Raw genomic sequence first — 20341 nt, forward strand, 5'->3', positions numbered from 1 at the left:
AACTGTATGTATAAAAAATGCTATAATGATTGCATGTTTTACATTACTTAAATTAGGTTAATTATTTTAACATATTGTTAATTATATAATGTAACGTATATTGGTGATAATTTTAAGCCATCCTGTGGACCCCTGCTTGAGGACCACTGTTTTAAAGTATTATTCCAATATCTTTAAATAATGCCAATATATTTTATATTCATTCTGATACATTTATGTATTTCACAGTCAAAACTCCGTTATAACTTTTCAAATGCTAAATTAAAAGCAATAAAAAAAATGTAAAAATTGAGATTTTCCTGATGATTTACTCACCCCCATGTCATCCAAGATGTTCATGTCTTTCTTTTTTTCAGTCGAAAAGAAATTAAGTTTCTACATTCTAGGATTTTTCTCCATAAAGAACCTTTAACATCTGAAGAACTTTGTTTCACAAAAGGTTCTTTGTGGCAAAAGAAAGTTCTTCACATTATGAAAAGGTTCTTTAAAGAACCTTTGACTGAATGGTTCTTTGTGGAACCAAAAATGGTTGTTCTATGGCATCGCTGTGAAGAACCTTTTAAAGCACCTTTATTTTTAAGAGTGTAGAGCCCTTTGAAGCTGCACTGAAACTGCAATTTGTGACCCATGCTGGCAAAATAAGTAAAAAATTTTGGTCGAATTTAAGGTTTTCGCAAAAATTAGTTCAATAAGCCCTTGTCTAGTGATTCCAATGCTCCACACACTAAGTAAACTTCTAAAATGATCTTTATTAGTATGTTTTCTGAGAAGTGTACATTTTTCTCTGCTAACTTCTTGACGACTAGTGTTTGCCTGCAGCACAAGTTTGGTATAGTTGTAAAGTGCAGCATTTCAGCTTTGTGAATATTCAGTGAATTCTTGATGGCATGAGTTGGAATCAGTGAAATGTGCAGGGCTCTACAGCGCGACCATTTCACTCGCATTTGCGACTAAAAACTACTGTGTTTGCACTGAGGGGAGCTTCAAAGGTTTCTACATGTTTTTGCAACGTTGAGTTGCAGTGCCTTACGCTCCGCAACAGAGCAGCTTCCGTACTAGACTGTGACACAGTTTGTAAGGATGCTTTCTATCGTGCAGCGATAGAAGTTCACCAGGATAGCTGAGGACAGCTGGTTCTTCTTGAGTGTTCTCAAGAAGAACAGGCGCTGGTGAGCCTTCTTGACCAGGCTGGAGGTGTTGGTGGTCCAGGATAGATCCTCTGAAATGTGGGTCCCCAGGAACTTGAAGGAAGAAACAGTCTCAACAGCCATCCCATTGATGTGGATGGGTTCGTGTGAACCTCTTCTTCCCTTCCTGAAGTCCACAATGAGCTCCTTGGTCTTGGTGGTGTTAAAGCTATGGTCTACAATTTCAAAGATTGTTCATTATTAATAACCTCGTTTAGATGCTGGTTATGGTTCTACAGTACAATCCTAATAATATAAAGAGAAAAAAGAATGAAAAAAATCCATTCACTCTATTGGGTGTACACCCGCAGAGAAATTGACCAATGTAAGCTGTCCGGCCGCGCGTTGATCCGACTCAGTGCGGTGTGTACGTCAGAGGAGGTTAGTGTGATGGGTGAGTGGTCGGTTGAGGGAACGATCTTGGTGGCAGTGTCTGTACTGTCTCTCTCAAAGCGAGCATAAAAGTCATTAAGCTCATCCAGGAAGAAGACATTAGTGGCTGTGGGGGTAATCGCTGATGGCCTGGATGCCCTGCCACATGCGTCAAGGGTCAGAGTTAGAAAAGTGCTCCTCTAGCTGTCCCCGCTGGCCACACTTTGATGGTCTTCACTGATGGCTTCCCACGGTTGATGAGGGGTGAATATTTGGGGGTGAGGAACAAAGAAAGGTGGTCTGATTGTCCCAAATGGGGGAGGGGGGTCACAGTATAAGCTTCAGCCGTGTTTGTGTATACATGGTCTAAAGTTTTGTTTCCTCTGGTGTGACAGAAAATGTTTTGGTGAAATTTTGGGAGTACTGTCTTTAAGTTTGAGTGATTAAAATCCCCCGCAACAATAAATGCAGCCTCCGGGTGAGCAGTTTGTTGTTTGCTGATGGCCGCATGAAGTTCGTTCATAGCAAGCTTGGCATCAGCGTCAGGAGGAATATAAGCAGCGGTTATTATGGTGGAGGTGAATTCCCGCGGCAGATAAAACGGTCTACACTTAACCATGAGAAACTCTAGGTTAGCTGAGCAATGTCTCCCAATAATAACAGAGTTCGTGCACCAAGCTTTGTTAACATAAATGCATAATCCTCTGCCTCTGGTCTTACCGGAGTCATTCGCCGTTCTGTCTGCCCGGAATGTGTGGTGATCAGTTAGAGCAATAGCACTGTCCGATATATCGCTGTTTAGCCATGTTTCAGTGAAGATCATGACATTACAGTTCCAAAGTCTCTTGCTGTGGTTGATGCGGAGTCGAATCTCGTCCATTTTGTTCACTAGCGACCATACATTAGCGATGAAAATGCTGGGTAAAGAGAGCCTGTGTGGTGTTAGCTTTAGCTTAGCTCTTAGTCCCATGCTTCCCCCGTCTTTGTTTACGGTCGCGTCGCCACCTACGAGCACTTCCGCCCGGCCGGGTAGAGTGCGCAGCCTCGGGTGATCTTGCGATTTCAGGGACGAGTCGAAGATTGCTGATAAAACCGTCGGGAATGTCCAAACCAATATCCAAAAGCTCCTGTCGGGTGTACGATGTAAAGGCACTACTGTTCTGCACGAACAGACCCGAGATGAGCAGATAAAATGCTGCAAATTTGCAGAAACTGGAGAGACACTGAGCCTCGCGATGTGTACGCGCCGCCATCTTGGTCTATTTTAATGATGCTCTTACTACCTTTCTGGGCCTTAAACGTGTTGGTTGCGTTGCTGTCTATGCAGGTCAGAAAGCTCTCTGATTTCATCAAAAATATCTTAATTTGTGTCCCAATACTGAGCGAAGGTCTTATGGGTTAGGGTGGCATGAGGGTGAGTAATTAATGACAGAATTTTCATTTTTGGGTGAACTATTCCTTTAAGATGGCCTCTGAATAAAGTTATAATAATAACTCAATAACTAATAACTAATTTTTTGATGCATCATCATCCTGCACTTAATAAACTGCACACTATTCATTTTTTTTTTTGATTACACTAATACTGCAACTACAAAACCAATTCAAAATCTGTCATCATATATAAACCACATTCACTGCAAACTAATTCTCTTCTTTCGTCACTTTGTAAAGCCCCCGATGAAGACTTACTTAACAAAGACAGATCTCTCTCCACATACAGAACTCATCATCTAGGAATTCAGTCCAGTCCATAAAACAAAAAAATGTTTTTTTTTGTTTGTTTTTTTTGCTTGTGAGAACAAGCTGTACTCGAACATTTAATTCTATTCCTCAGGAATAAATTCCTCCTTATTACTATGAGAAAGAAAATAAAACAGATAAAACAAACAAATGTACAAAATCCATTTATCACTCAAGAATATTCCATTAAGAGCACTGAAAAGACAACACATGCTGGATCTGATCCATTAACAGAGTCACTTCTCACTTGTTAATGGAGATTTAAAGAGACAGTTCACCCAAAAATGAAAATTCTCTCATCATTTATTCACCTTCCACTTCTGAACCTGTATGAGATTTTTTCTTCTGTTGAACACAAAAGAAGATATTTTGAAGAATGTTGGTAACCAAACAGTTGACCGTATTGACTTCCATACAATTTTTCTACACTAGGAAGACAATGGCTACCATCAATTGTTTGGTTGCCAACATTCTTTAAAATATCTTCTTTTGTACTCAACAACAGAAGCCACTCAGGTTTAAATTGACATGAGGATGAGTAAATGATAACAGAATTGTCATTTTTGGATGAACTATCTCTTTAAGGACTGTAAATCAAAGCATGTATCTGTGATATGTGTGAACTATTCAGTGTCTTCTTTAGTTGAAGTTCTGACAGGTACGGCTGCCTACAGATGTCACAAAGTGAGCGGCTCAATCTGACTGCGATTAATGGAGCGACTACAGAACACAAATGTGAGGGATCCTGGCCAAGACATCTGGGAACGCTCCAACCTGCTGTCCAAGAGCAGAGATGAGCCAAAGACAGGAAGAAATGTCATTCCACGACCTCGGTTAAGAAGTTAAGTGTGGGAGTATAAACTAATCAGATTGGAACAAGTGTCCATAAGAACTTTGAGAACGGCATTTCTCTCGCTCTCTCGCTGCATGGAGTTTTTCAGCTCCATAAGTTTCCATATGGCTCCACGGCTGCTTGTATAATGTTATTTACATTGCTTAGTTGTAATTAGGTGGATAAGAGCTGTACTGTGATCCTGTGGCTGATTGCCGTCTGAAAATCATGATAAAACTCTAGTTCATTAGCAGTGCACATTTCAGGAACAACCTTTCTGCTCGTGTCATGCTTTTACTTTATAAATAAGGCATCTCCTCTGAAACATCAACATTTATGCAGTCGCTGCCAACTTTATCCAAAAAGGTGACTTGCATTCATGGCATTCGTTTATTAGTCAGTGTGTTCCCTAGAAACTCAACTCGTGACCTACCAGTTTTTGGAGAACTATTCATGTATCCTGTGAACCAGCTATGTTCAGCTTAAACCAACTAAGACTAGCCTAGATTTTAGGTGTTTTTTTTACTGAACTAGTTTTATATGGTATTAGCTGGCTTTGCTAAATCTGCTAGTTTTAGCTGATTTTTAGCTAACTTTTCTAAATCAGCTAGTTAAACTGGCTTTTAGCTAAATCAGCAAAAAAGTTTTTTACTGAATCAACTGGTTTTAGCTGTTTTTTTAGCTAGCTTTTCGCTAAATCAGCTGGTTTTCACTGGGTTTTAGCTGGCTTTTTGCTAAATCAGCTGGTTTTAACTAGTTTTTAGCTGGCTTTTTTATGGAATCGGCTGGTTTTAGCTAGCTTTTTGCCAAATCAGCTGGTTTTAACTGGCTTTTAGCTGGCTTTTTGCTAAATCATCTGGTTTTAGCTGTTTGTTTTACAGAATTAGCTTGTTTTAGCTGTTTTTTAGCTAGCTTTTTGCTAAATCAGTTGGTTTTAGCTGTTTGTATTACAGAATTAGCTTGTTTTAGCTTGTTTTTAGCTAGCTTTTTGTTAAATCAGCTGGTTTTAGCTGTTTGTATTACAGAATTAGCTTGTTTTAGCTTGTTTTTAGCTAGCTTTTTGTTAAATCAGCTGGTTTTAGCTGTTTGTATTACAGAATTAGCTTGTTTTAGCTTGTTTTTAGCTAGTTTTTTGTTAAATCAGCTGGTTTTAGCTGTTTGTATTACAGAATTAGCTTGTTTTTAGCTAGCTTTTTGTTAAATCAGCTGGTTTTAGCTGTTTGTATTACAGAATTAGCTTGTTTAGCTTGTTTTTAGCTAGCTTTTTGTTAAATTAGCTGGTTTTAGCTGTTTGTATTACAGAATTAGCTTGTTTTAGCTTGTTTTTAGCTAGTTTTTTGGTAAATCAGCTGGTTTTAGCTGTTTGTATTACAGAATTAGCTTGTTTTAGCTTGTTTTTAGCTAGCTTTTTGTTAAATCAGCTGGTTTAAACTGGCTTTCTGCAAAAATTAGCTGTTTTTTACTGAATCAGCTTGTTTTAGCTGGTTTTTAGCTAGCTTTTTACTAAATCAGTGGGTTTTGACTGGCTTTTTACTAAAGCAGCTGGTTTAAGCCGTTTCTTTTTTACTGAATTAGCTTATTTAGCTGTTTTTTTTAGGTAGCTTTTGCAAAATCAGCTGGTTTTAGCTGGCTTTTTGCTAAATCCTTTTAAACTAAATCAGCTGGTTTTAAGTGGTTTTAGCTGGATTTTTTATTCACGTTAGCAATATGTTAAATCAAATTAAAAACAAGTTAGCAACATGCTTATCATTTTAAAACATGCTAATTTTGTTTAAAACATGGTAACTTGCTAATCATGCTAAAACATGCTAACCATGCTAGAAACATGTTAGCAACTTGCTAATCATGCAATGTACAAAACATGCTATCAACTTCCATCTAATCTATCTATTTTTAAAACATCAAGCTTTAACAACTGCTTTAAATTGTCATAAAATCTAGTCACTAATCACTAACATTTGTGACTTTTTTAGTGAAAGTAACACTTAACTTCATACATACATTTTAACCTAAAACCTTGACTTATGGACATTATATATCAGCTAAATTAAAGTCTAAGTCAATAAGATTTTTTTCTATTTATTAATATCCATCAAGGATGCAATATATTGATTTAAGCAGTGAACAATAAAAGACATTTATAATTCTACAAAATAATTATATTTAAAATAAATTTTGTTCTTTTTACATTTTTTATCATCAAAGAATCTTTTCACAACCGTTTCACAACCGTTTCAACATTGATAATAATAATAAATGTTTCTTGAACAGCAAATCAGCATATTAGAATGATTTCTAAAGAATCATGTGACACTCAAGACTGGAGTAATGATGCTGAAAATTCAGCTTTGTGTTTTAAATTATAATATTATTTCACAATATAAGTGTTTTTACTGTATTTTTGGTCAAATAAATGCAGCCTTTATGAACATTTAAAAATCTTACTAACCTGAACCAGCTAATACCAGAGTTAATTTTTTTTGCACTCCTTTCCCTTGTTTGATATACACATCAACTAATTATAGAGCACTGTAAGCGATGGGTTGAAGAGTATCTATGGGGAAAGTCCATCAGAGGGTTACAGAAGCGGGGATCAACGCAGGACCTCGGCTCTTTCGATGCTAAGGCTGTTTCTGAAGGTGAGGGGCAGAGCAAGTCCGGGCAAAGGCGTCCTCAGTAGTGCCTGATGGCAAATTAGGCATTGAGGGAACACGAAATGGAGCGAGAAACGGAGCATGTCAACAAGAGGTCAGCCTGCCATGCTACGTGTGAGGCAACAAAGAGCTGATGAGAGAAAACAAGAAAAAAAAGAAAGAAAAAAGAAAGGAACACACACCTGCATTCATTCAGTTCAAGATCTGATTAAACGCGAAACGCTGCAGACCGCAAGTGTGTAATCTGTGTCCAAAACCAAATATGCGGATAAATCAAATCTGCCATCATTAGGTCTATAAATGTACACTTCGGACCAAAACTTTCTTAAATTTAGTTTCTCAGTTTTTTCCTCATATCTAACAATGCAGCATCAGGTGTTGTCGCATTAGTCATTATATGTAATGTAAAATATTTGGTTCAAGTGGGCCAAAGCAAGAAGTAAGTGCGTGTGTGTGTGTGTGTGTGTGTGTGTGTGTGTGTGTGTGTGTGTGTGTGTGTGTGTGTGTGTGTGTGTGTGTGAAGGAGAGTTCAAAAGAAAACAAACAGCATATGGAATACACATCAGGCCTGATAATCATCAGAACCACATTATGTAAGGCTAATTGCAATCACCTTCTTCTGGTACAAAATAAACACAAGAACAAATACCTCCAAAACAAACATTGCTTCAAAATATTACAGATAAATGCCAATAATTATTATATTTTCTAAGCATGGTTAAACGACTACATTTCCTGTACGGATCGTACCAAAGAGACAGTGTCACATGATCCCCCAGAAATTATTCTGACTCTATTATTTCTGTCTATTTTGTCTTGCGAATGCAAGTTTGTAACTCACATTTCTGACTTTTTTCTTAGAATTGCAGAGGTGGGACCAAGTCATTGTTTTGCAAGTCACAAGTAAGTCTCGAGTCTTTGCATTCAAGTCCCGAGTCAAGTCCCGAGTCAAGACGGGCAAGTCCAAGTCGAGTTGCAGAAATAAAGACTTGCCGAGTCACAGGGTTCAAGTCCAAGTCAAGTCTCGAGTCATTGCTGTCAAAGTCTTAGTCGAGTCGCAAGTCTTCTCTGATTATGTCAAGTCAAGTCACAAGTCATCATGCGACTCGAGTCCACAACTCTGCAGATTTGTGAGATATAATCTTGCAAATGCAAGTTATAAAGTCAGAATTGTGACTTTTTTTCTCAGTAATCGTGTGATACAAACTTACAATTGTGAGAAAGTCAGAATTGCAAGATAAAAACTTCGGAAATTTATTTTCTTGCAAATCTAAGTTTATTTCTTGCAATTCTGACTTTTTTCTTGAATTAATTTCTCAGAATTGTGAGTTTATATCTCACAATTGTAAGAAAAGAAGTCAGAATTGTGAGAAGTAAACGTGCATTTGTGAAAAAAAGTCTATTTAAAAAGTCGCAATTACTTTTTTTTATTATTCAGTTGCGGAAACAGTCTTCCATAGTATACAGTATATAAAGAGCTGTTTTTTTAAAATATATTTATACTACTGTATACCACCTTGGGTGTGCATTATCTCTCATTATCTCCCCTCTAATAACTCATTTATTAACTGCAGTCTGCTATCAACGGCTCAAGCCTCTTTTACTAGGTCTAAAATGACATTTTGGAATTAGCAACAGAGGCGTTGCATGAGATGCATAAGAAATGAATCCTACTTACAATAGCATTTTAAGGACAAAAACTAGACGAATGCCTTGAAATATATAATCTGATCGATGTCTTAAGGTGTGGTAACCATAGTATAAGCGGAATAATTAACTTCGGTCCACTGAATTCTTGGTTGGTCGTCGCCAATTATTCCTTACAGTGGGGAAAATAATTATTTGATCCCCTGCTGATTTTGTATGTTTGCCCACTGACAAAGAAAAGATCAGTCTATAATTTTAATGGTAGGTTAATTTGACCAGTGAGAGACAGAATAACAACAACAACAAAAAATGCAGAAAAACGCATTTCAAAAAAGTGAAATAAGTATTTGATTCTCTATCAATCAGCAACATTTCTGGCTCCCAGGTGTCTTTTATACAGGTATTGAGCTGAGATTAGGAGCACTGTCTTAAAAGGAGTGCTCCTAATCTCAGCTCAATACCTGTATAAAAGACACCTGGGAGCCAGAAATCTCAATACCATGGCCAAGACCAAAGAGCTGTCCATGTCAGGGACAAGATTGTTGAACTACACAAGGCTGGAATGGGCTACACGACCATCACCAAGCAGCTTGGTGAGAAGGTGACAACATTTGGTATGATTATTTGCAAATGGAAGAAACACAAAATAACTCAGTCTCTTTCTGTCTGGGGCTTCATGCTAGATTTAACCTTGTGGAGTTTCAATGATCATGAGAATGGGGAGGAATCAGCCCAGAACTACACAGGAGGATCTTGTCAATGATCTCAAGGCAGCTGAGACCATAGTCACCAAGAAAACAATTGGTAACACACTACGCCGTGAAGGACTGAAATCAGTCCTGCAGCACCCACAAGGTCCCCCTGCTCAAGAAAGCACATGTACAGGCCTGTCTGAAGTTTGCCAATGAACATCTGAATGATTCAGAGGAGAACTGGGTGAAAGTGTTGTGGTCAGATGAGACCAAAATCAAGCTCTTGAACATCAACTCAGCTTGCCATGTTCGGGGGAAAAGGAATGCAGCCTATGACCCCAAGAACTCCATCCCCACTGTCAAACACTTTGGGGATGTTTTTCTGCTAAGGGGACAGGGCAACTGCACCACATTAAAGGGACGATAGACAGGGCCATGTACTGTCAAATCTTGGGTGACATAAAGATCATTAAGGTCCTAGAGTGGTCTACCCAGTCTCCAGACCTTAATCCCATAGAAAATCTATGGCGAGAGCTGAAGGTTTGAGTTGCCAAACGTCAGCCTCGAAACCTTAATGACTTTGAGAGGATCTGCTAAGAGGAGTGGGACAAAATTCCTCCTAAGATGTGTGCAAACCTGGTGGCCAACAACAAGAAATGTCTGAGCTCTGTGATTGTCAACAAGGGTTTTGCTAAGTCATGTTTTGCAAAGGTGTCAAATACTTATTACACTCATTAAAATGCAAATCAATTGATAACTTTTTTGAAATGCGTTTTTCTGGATTTTTTTTATGTTATTCTGTCTCTCACTGTTCAAATGAACCTAGAATTAAAATTATAGACTGATTATTTCTTTGTCAGTGGGCAAACATACAAAATCAGCTGGGATCAAATAATTTTTTCCCCTCACTGTACCTTCAAAGTGATATATGAGTTTTTGGAATCGGAAAAAAAAAAACTGAGCTACAGTCATTTGAAAGCAATAGAATAAGCAGAGTTGATTTAGAGAAAAATCGAGGTAAAGTTTTCTGAAGATTCCAAAGCAAAATCACCAAGCAACGTTGCATATTTTCCTCCAATTCTTTTCTTAATAATAAATACTAAATTATTAAACACAATGTATCTGTTTTTTTATTTTATCTTTGTTATTTAAAAAAAGAACAAAGGTGCAAATAAACAGTTTTCAAAAATATTTTTAAAAAATACAATTTTAATCAAGAGCCGCAAATGATTCCGTCTGTTTGATTTTCATTGAGACAGATCTAAATTAAGCAGCAGTTGTCCAGAAGTGAGCAGAGAAAAAGGTAGTCCTCTCAGAAAACCTACAAATAAAGATCATTTTAGATGTTTAATTACTATTTGGAGCATTGGGATCGTTAGATGAGGGCTTAATGAACTCATTTTTGTGAAAACCTCAAATATGACAGTTTTCACTCCTTTTGCCTGTAGCTTAAAATTAGACTGCACATTTTGACTCATTTTGCCAGCACGGGTCTGTATAGTTTTTATTATTTTTTAATTTATTTTTGGTTTGAGTTATTTTAGCTGAAATAAAAAGTTACTCATTTATTTAAGTTAACTTTTTTTCTCCCAAGTAATGAAAATGTTTTTTAATGGTTTTAATTTTAGTTTCAGTTTAAGTCTTAGTTAACTCCAATAAACCTGTAAAGGCCTGTTCACTACTGTTGGGCGATATGCACAATTTTCATATCGTCCTATCGTCAGCCTGTGAGATCGCGATACACGATACTAGCATGCTAATTTATTTAATGATATATAAATATGTCAATATGTAATAAATTCCTTATTCGTTTTGTAAGGGTAGTGCATGTGACTAAGTTGTGCGTGTACAGAGCGCTGACGGTAGTTCTGTTGGATAGGTTCAAGTTTACTTTCGGTTTCATTCTCTGCTGTCTTCTGTGAGCGGTAAATGTGCGTGCTTCAATGCAAATGAATGTATATTTCTTTGTACCCGTCATATTGCGATAATGTTACCGCTGTATGTCTGATCTTTGTCATCAGTTCATGTTGTAGTTCAGTTCATATAGAATGCGGAGAAGCGATGTGCGTGTAATTCACGTGCATATGTTTAGCGCAATTTTATCGCATCGTAATTCTAGTTAACGCATACAGATGTTAGTGAGGTGAATGTTTGTTTACTATATACAGACGGATTCTCATATATCGTATTTAATTCAGCCTAAACCACATTTTACTACCTCTGTTATCCTAATGACTGTCTACACTTAATCTATGTACACTGTATGATGAATAAATCTCTTACCCATTTTCACTGCACGTTTATACCGCGGCAAGTTTCTGAGGCATCCTAGAACCGACTCTCCGCGCTGCATCGCTAAAGTTAGGTGCCTTTTTGACGCATAATAATAATAATAATCGTCTTACTATCGTCAAAGGCATCAGCAACAGGCGATATCTTTGACTATCGTCGATACACGATACTATCGTCTATCGGCACAACCCTACTGTTCACACCAATAACGTTAACTATAAAGCAGACAATATCGTCTGTTTATTTTAGGCACATGCTGTGTCTGCCACTTTAAATTCTCAAGCTCATGATATCAGCATTGATTCTGATTGGGTGTCAATGTTTTTATCATTCATCAGCTGGAAAAAATCCTTCTGAAAGTGATTTCAACGATATCGTTTCTCTGTGCCTTTATAGCTGTGGTGTGGACTCTGCTATTCTTTAAAATCCACAATGATTTTTGTATAAAATATCTTTATCGTTTTCTTTATAGTTATCGTTTTTTGGTGTATCTCATTCCCCCATCATTTTCTGCCCTATAAATACAGCAGAAGTGATTAAACAGCGGTGACTATCCTCAAAGTCACTGAGTTAAAGCTCATCACTGCTCGGGTCTTTAAGGACTTTCAGAGGTCATCTTGTCCTTCTCCACCCTTTCTACCTTCTTTCATCCTGCACTCGGCCTTTTCCTCCTGCCCGCGCTCGTTCCCCTCCTCTTCCCCGCCTCCTCCCACTCGTGTTCGCAGTAAAGGACACAGTGTTCTTTTTGCTTGTTTGGGGAAACTGCAGAAGTAAATAAATTAGAGGAGTGGAGGATGCCGTCATGATGGCTGACTCCAGGTTTTAGTGGAGGAAAATAAACACGATGTTCATGTGAGGTTAGGCCTGGCCGCAACTGCTATTCTCAAACAGTCGGCTCTATCTAAAACAATTATCACACCAGCAGACCGAGAGAGACTGAACGTGACCTAATGCGGATGGGTTTATCTGATGTGGGCTTATTATAGACCATAAAAGAAATGTTCCCTTCAAACAGGTGCTTGCCCTTCTGTGTTAAAGAACACTTGTGCAGATGTACAGACAACCTGACCAAGCGTTTGTGTGTGTGTGTGTGTGTGTGTGTGTGTGTGTGTGTGTGTGTGTGTGTGTGTGTGTGTGTGTGTGTGTGTGTGTGTGTGTGTGTGTGTGTGTGTGTGTGTGTGTACCTGGTATTCATCACGTTGTGGGGACCAAATGTCCCCACAAGGATAGGAATACCAGTAGATTTTGACCTTGTGGGGACATTTCTCAGGTCCCCATGAGGAAACAGGCTTATAAATCATGCACAATGAGTTTTTTTGATGAAGTAAAAGTGTGCACAATCTCCTGTGAGGGCTAGATTTAGGTGTAGAGTAGGTGTAGGGCGATATAAAGTACGGTTTGTACAGTATAAAAACCATTACGCCTATGGAATGTCCCCATAAAACATGTAAACCCAACATGTGTGTGTGTGTGTGTGTGTGTGTGTGTGTGTGTGTGTGTGTTTGTATTTGTGTGATCAGCTGCAGGGTTCAGCTGATCCAGTTTGCGAAATAAATAAGAACATTTAGAATTATTATGAGTCATTTCAATGAATAATCCATTTACCACCTATAATATTTTACTGACTGGGACTTATGTGTCTTCAACAAATCACTATAACTGGATATTAAATAAAGATAAATGTAATGTAAAAATCATCATTGTATACAGAAGATATTTACAAAGAACAATAATTACAGGAACATTTCAGAGCTGATCATAATTGTATAAATGTATTGTCAGTATAGACATTTTCGTGATATTTTCAGACCTGAAAATAATTTTACAAATTTTTATTTTATTTTCATTTTAAAACAGAGCTCATATCTCAGACCAAAATTGTTCTTTTATATTGAGTAAAATTATTTAACTTCATTTTTAACAAGGTTACATTAATAATATATAAATATTATTAATATTATCATTATGTCATTACTATTATTTAATAATAATAATAATAATAATAATGAATAAAAATACATAAAATAAATAAATAATAGTATAAAACAACAACAAAACAATAATAATAAATAATTTAATATATAAAATAAAAAAATAATATTATAAAGCAGCAACAACAACAACAATAATAATTATTATTATTAGAGATTTGCAGTTTTTAGCATTATTACCTTACTTATCTGTATGTTTTTATTGAATTAGTCTGGTTTCATTTGGCAAATGAACTATTTTTTAAATTATAGTTATAATAATAACAACAATATTATTATTATTATTATTATTATTATTATTATTATTGTAAAATTATAAATATTATAAAATAATAATAATAATAATATACAATTGTTAAATTACTATAAAATAACAACAACAACAATAAGAAGAATAGTATATTATTATTAATATTTCATAATAATATAAATAGTATTAAATTAAATAAAAATAAAAAATAATTTAAAACAACAACAACAACAATAATAATAATAATAATAATAATAATAATAATATTGTAGTTGTTTTATAATATTATTATTTTTGTTTTATATATTATTTTTATTAATTTATTATTATGCAATAGCTTTTAGTTTTGGCATTATTGCCTTATTATCTGTATGTTTTTATTTAATTAGTCTGGTTTTATTTGGAAAATTATTTATTTTTAAAAAAGGGTTATGTTAAGAGTTATAATAATGATAATAACAACAACAACAACAACAATATTATTATTATTATTATTATTAAATTATACAATTAATATTATAAAATAATAATAATATAACATTATTAAATAGATATAAAATAGCAACAACAACAACAATAATAATAATAATAATAATTATTATTATTATTACAGCTTTTTATAACTATTATATAACTTTTTCGCTTTTTTGCCTTTATTACCTTACTTATCTGTGTGTTTTTATTCAATAAGTCTGGTTTTATTTGGTAAATTAATTATTTTATATTTATTTATTTATTGTTTAACATTTTTCATGATTACAATAACATTTTTATTTTGTATTCAACCTTTTTTACTTTAGGTATTTAAAAACAAAGTACATGTAGGTTAAGGAGCTTTCTATAGCTCTTCTGATAACAAGAAACTGAAGCACATCAATAAATATATCATTTTATTCATATTTTATTTAATTTTCAAGACACAATTATCACAGAAAGTTCTAGCAGTTTATTTTAGTTTTATTGTATTATTCTCATTTCAATAAAGGAACCTATTTCTGTTTTTATGGCTGGCTTTCATTTGAATTAAAAGCCTTGTTTTTTACATTTTTGTTTGACATTTTTAATTTAGTTTATTTGATCATGTTTTTTTTTTTAACTTAGTCTTTTTTTTAGAAAAACAAAGTACATGTAGGTTAAAATGCCTTTTATAGCTCTTCTAATAACTAGAAGACATAGAAATGCATCAATAACAAATTTACTTTCAAGGCACGAAATTACAGCAGCAACTTTTAGCAGTTTACTTCAGGTTTATTGTACTATTCACATTTCAATATAGGAACCTATTTCTGTTTTTATCTTTGGTTTTCATTTGAATTAAAAGCCATTTCAGCTATAAGCCTGATTATCCAATCATTATAAAATGTCTAAATGTTTAAAACACATCCCTGATGAACTGACCTGTTTTTGTGGCTATTCCCCATGCCCCTTATCTTTCCCTCTTCAGATAAAGAGCTAAACTGCTGTCGGATCTTCAAAATGGAACAAATGAGCATCAAAGCTGCAATCAAGAGTTGCTTTCTGAATCCCTGACAGCATGTAATATTACAGCTCCATCTAGTGGCAGTCTGCAAAACATCCTTTCTAAATCAGCAGAATATCTAGCTACTTGTGCCTGACTTGTTTATTGTCCATTCAGCTCATTATTTTAGAGTTTGTAATGAGAATGAGTGGACGTTAGAGCAGAAACGCTGTCTCTTACCTTGGTCTGAAAGCAGCAGTAGAGTTGGGTCAGGTAAGGGTGTTTTCTGGCCAGTGCTAGAATGCGTTTTTCAGTCATAGTGCAGTCAACATCATCATCCTGGAGGATCACGTCTTTCTTCAACACTTTCACTGCATAAACTTCATCAGTGCCTCTTAACTCCGCTAGCATCACCTGAACACAAGACAATTGGGCCTTTATTACACACCAAACTATATATTCAGACTGCTGACGAGAAAACAAAACTGGTACTTAAAAGTATAGTTCACCCAATAATGAAAATTACCACATGATTTACTCAGCTTCAAACCATCCTAGGTGTATATGACTTTCTTTTTTCAGACGAATACAATCAGAGTTATATTAAAAAATGTCCTGGCTCTTTCGAGCTTTGTAATGGCAGTGAATGGGTGTTGAGATTCAATAGTCTAATAAAGTGCATCCATCCATCATAAAATGTATCCACTCGGCTCCAGGGGTTAATAAAGGCTTTCTGAAGCAAACTGATGTGTTTGTATAAGAAAAATATCTACAGTTGAAGTCAAAGGTTTACATACACCTTGCAGAATCTGCAAAATGTTATTTATTTTACCAAAATAAGAGGGATCATGCATGTTATTTTTTATTTAGTACTGACCTGAATAAGATATTTCACATAAAATACATTTACATATAGTCCACAAAAGAAAATAATAGTTGAAAATAAAAAAAGACCCTGTTCAAAAGTTTACATACACTTGATTCTTAATATTAAATGATCCACATGTGAGTCATGAGTCCCTTGTTTGTCCTGAACAGTTAAACTACCTGCTGTTCTTAAGAAAAATCCTTCAGGTCCCACAAATTCTTTGGTTTTTCAGCATTTTTGTGTATTTGAACCCTTTCCAACAATGACTGTATGGTTTTTTCACACTGAGGACAACTAAGGGACATATGCAACTATTACAGAAGGTTCAGACGCTCACTGATGCTCCAGAAGGAAAAAGATGCATTAAGAGCCGGGGGTGAAAACTTTTGAACAGAATCCCTCAGTTGTCCACAGTGTGAAAAGATACATCTTAAAATTGTTGGAAAAGGTTCGAATACACAAAAATGCTGAAAAACAAAAAGAATTTGTGGGACCTGAATAATTTTTATGAAGAACAAATAAGGGACTCATGAAAAACTATCACTAAAAAAAAAAAAAAAAAAAAACTGCTGTGTATAAATCAGGTAACAACACAGTATTAAGAATCAAGTGTATGTAAAGTTTTGAACAGGGTCATTTTTATAATCAATTTAACTTATTTTCTCTTGTGGACAATATGTGAATGTCTTTTATATAAAAAACAACATGCATTTTGTATGTTCCCTCTTATGTGGTTAAAATAATTAACATTTTGCAGATTCTGCAAGGTGTATGTAAACTTTTGGCTTCAACTGTATATTTAAAACATCAGCTGTAATCTCTAGCTTCCGATAACAGTCATATGCACATTTATAAGAGAGTGGCGTTCCAGCGGATGACATAGAATGCATGCAGAAGTGGAAAGAACGAGCAAAACAAATCACCAGTCACAAATTAAAAGTATAAAATGGGGATTTGTAAAGAAAAAAAGCTGGAGAATTTTGATATATTAGCCAAAGGGAGACTGGTTTTCCTTTACTGTAAACACAACTTGGTTTTTGCGAGACTAGCGTATTCTCAACGGAGTTTACACTATGCCTATACGCCGGAACTCCACTCTCTTGTGAATGTGCATATGATAGTTAGCAGAAGCTAGAGATTGCGATTTATGAAGTTTTAACTATGAACATTTTTCTTAGAAACGCATCGATTCGCTTTAGAAGGCCTTTAATAACCCCCTGGAGCTGTGAGGAACACTTTTCATTAAAGGATAAATGCACTATGTTGGACTTCAAAATCTGAACACCCATTCACTGCCATTATAAAGCTTGGAAGTAGGGCTTCACGATATTGGGAAAAAATTGCATTGCAATATATTTTTTTCTTGCGATATATATTGCGATGTGTACAAATTCATTTATGTTCATCAGGTTGTTTTGAACTGCTTAAGAATCAAATAATAATTCAAGAATAATTGGGGTAATTTTGTAAGCATTTTCAAAGAATAAAAAAATGTAAAATTACAGTATAATCAAACCCCTGAAATAAAATACTTGTTAAAGCTTATTTTGGGTAGTTTCATAAACAGTTTGACTCACCTTATTCACTGTCAATTCAGGCAAATCAAGGCTCTAATATGAAATTAATAATGAATGTTGCTTTTACCCTGATGAAAGGGGAATCAGCTTCTTCCTTTAACGAAAAACATTAAAAGCTTAGCCAAGATGGAGGAACAGCTGATCATAGCTGTTACAGGGATAACATTTTTTAGCATCAGAGCTACTGCAAGCTATTTTGGAAATCCATTTATCTTTGTTTATTTCTCTTTGCTGAAACTTCCGCGTCTTTAGGAGAGCGCGGGTCATGGTTGCTTAGCAACGGCAGACGCCACTGGAGCTCAAGTTACAGAGTGCTTTGGAAAGAAGGAGAAAGCGGCGCGCCTAGCGTTTTCCACGCGTTTTTAGGCGCGACATGCGAACGGTCCCTTAAATTCGTAGTGTTTCCGCGAGTTGTGGCAACAACTGCCAGGCACTCCCGACAAAGCACCTGTTTTTTGGTCAGCAGCATCCTTTTTGTATCCAAAATACTTCCATATGACCGACGTTGCGTTTCTTTTTGCGACCAAATCTTCCATTTCGGCGCTTTTCTCCCGTCCCGCGCTCATTTCGCCATGCGCACGCAGAGACTGCATGCATGAAGTAGGTGAAGCAACGTGTGCATTGTAGTTTTTAAAGAACCCTTATACATGAGTTAATTACTTTATTTTAGACAAATATAGATCCGTAAATAGAAAGTTTAGAAATATAGAAAGTACATTTTTAAATCAGACACACATAATTATTTTTTTGCCCTGCAACGTGACTGCCACGATGTGACTATCGCGCATGCGTACATCGCGATGACGATGCTGAAACGATCTATCGTGCAGCCCTACTTGGAAGAGCCAGGACATTTTTATTAACATAACTCTGATTGCATTCCTCTAAAAAAAAAAGAAAGTCATATACATTTAGGATGGCTTGAGGGTGAGTAACTCAATGGGTGATTTTCATTTTTTGGGTGAACTATCCCTTTAAATGCATTTTTACAAATTTCCACCTTTCCGAAGCTGCCTTTCCCAAGCACTTTGATGAAGGAGAAGTCTTCCAGTGTCATCCTTTTGGTCTGGAGCGTCTTCACCTCTCCGTTCTCTCTGGCCTTCCCCGTCTCCTCTGACAAACCCTCGGTCAGAGAGGAGGACGAGGCTGGCTTCAGATCCTCACCACGATGGTCAAACGAAAGTGCCTTTCTGATGTTCTCCAGGTCCTTTATATCTGCAGATCACAGACCAAATCTGTTTGTTAACCATTATTAAACCATCTATTATGTTTTTTACAGTTTAGAATTTTAATTTTTGGTTTGTCTGTCCCTTTAAGGATAAGTCAAAACGTCTGCCACACAGCTGTTGTATATAATGTATTTAACCCAAGAGTCATCTGCAGAGCTGTGAGTGTGTGTTTACCCTGGTCACATGGCGATGTGGGTGCAGATTTGGATCGATCGTCTTCTAACTGCGGGGATATGGGTAAGGGCTGCGGATCTGGACCCTGAGAGATCTGCGTTAAAAACAGGAGCAAATCATCTTCATCATTCAATCATCATTATGTTTCAGGAGGCCTACTCAAGTACCTAAGTGCTGCTTGCTGTAAAGACCATTATGTCATCAGTGATCATCAGAGTGTATTTCCTATTATCTACAGCTGCATGGAGGAGGCTTTTGACCTCTCAGTCCTATACGCCCACTTCTCTAGTGCAGACTCTCATTCTTCATCATTCTCCTTCTTACCTTTTTTCTCCTCTGGACGCTGCCCGAGAGTTTATCTGGAGTGACTCCAAGGTCAGACAGCACCTTGGCGATGCCCCTGGCGTCCACCCCACAGTTAGGAGCCACATTGCTTTCACAACGCTTGTGCACATTCATCTTACAAACTGAGGACAGAGAAATGAAGGGAGAAGTTATAATATATTTCATTGCAGGTCAGTTTAAGTTTGTTTGAATCCAAAAGCATAAAAAAAATTAAAAAACAAATAAATGAAAATAAAAATATTACTTGAAATAAAATTTGAAAATGAAATTAAACTTAAATGAAATGAAATGAAATAAAATATATAAATTTCATTTAAGGTTGCTGTACTAAACTAAAACTACTTAAACTAAAATATAAAAAAAGTAATTAAAACTATTTTAAAAAATAATAAAAATGACAAAATCACTCAACAAACTATTTCAATTTTAATTTTAATTAACATGAAAACAGAAAATATAAAAATAAACAAAAAACTAATTTAAATATGAATAAAAACTAAGACAATATCCAAATTATACTAAAACAACACTGGGTTAATTTCTGGACACATTTTCATTTGTAAGTCAATAACCTTTTTTTTTTTTTAGATTAATATATTAAATAATAAACAATAAGACTAATGGCCAGTTTTACACCAGCACTCAAAAATATAGCTTACAAAAATATTTAAAAAATGTTTTATTTCAGAAATTTGCCACTGCAACATTTTCCATTTTCATTTAAAGTTGCAGTACTAAAATAACTAAAAATTAATTAAAAAAATTAAGTCAAACTATTAAATATAAAGACAAACCCAATCAACAAACTACTTAAATTTTTATTTTATTCAAAACAAAAACAGAAAATATAAAAATAAACAAAAAGAATTTAAATATGAATAAAAACTAATACAATATCCAAATTATACTAAAATAACACTGGGTTCATTTCTGAACACATTTTCATTTGTAAGTCAATAAACTTTTTTTTTTTTTTTTTTAGATTAATATATTAAATAATAAACAGTAAGACTAATGGTCAGTTTTACA

The 20341-nt window shown here is 35.4% G+C and overlaps 1 protein-coding gene across 1 annotated transcript in view; it reads right to left on the reverse strand.

Annotated features, from left to right (window-relative positions):
• Positions 1-19439, reverse strand: part of LOC141326442 (protein kinase C epsilon type-like) — a 58702-nt gene extending 39263 nt beyond the window's left edge. Inside the window, exons 1-4 of the mRNA XM_073835186.1 lie at positions 19292-19439; positions 18968-19061; positions 18565-18779; positions 15360-15533 (exon numbers count right to left, since the gene is read on the reverse strand). Of these exons, the coding sequence (XP_073691287.1) occupies positions 15360-15533; positions 18565-18779; positions 18968-19061; positions 19292-19426 (618 nt within the window). The 5' untranslated portion in view covers positions 19427-19439. The remainder of the gene's footprint in view (positions 1-15359; positions 15534-18564; positions 18780-18967; positions 19062-19291) is intronic.
• Between the last annotated feature and the right edge of the window lie 902 nt (positions 19440-20341).

This window comes from Garra rufa, chromosome 2 (genome assembly GCF_049309525.1).
Source record: "Garra rufa chromosome 2, GarRuf1.0, whole genome shotgun sequence".
In the NCBI taxonomy this organism is placed as follows: Eukaryota; Metazoa; Chordata; class Actinopteri; order Cypriniformes; family Cyprinidae; genus Garra; species Garra rufa.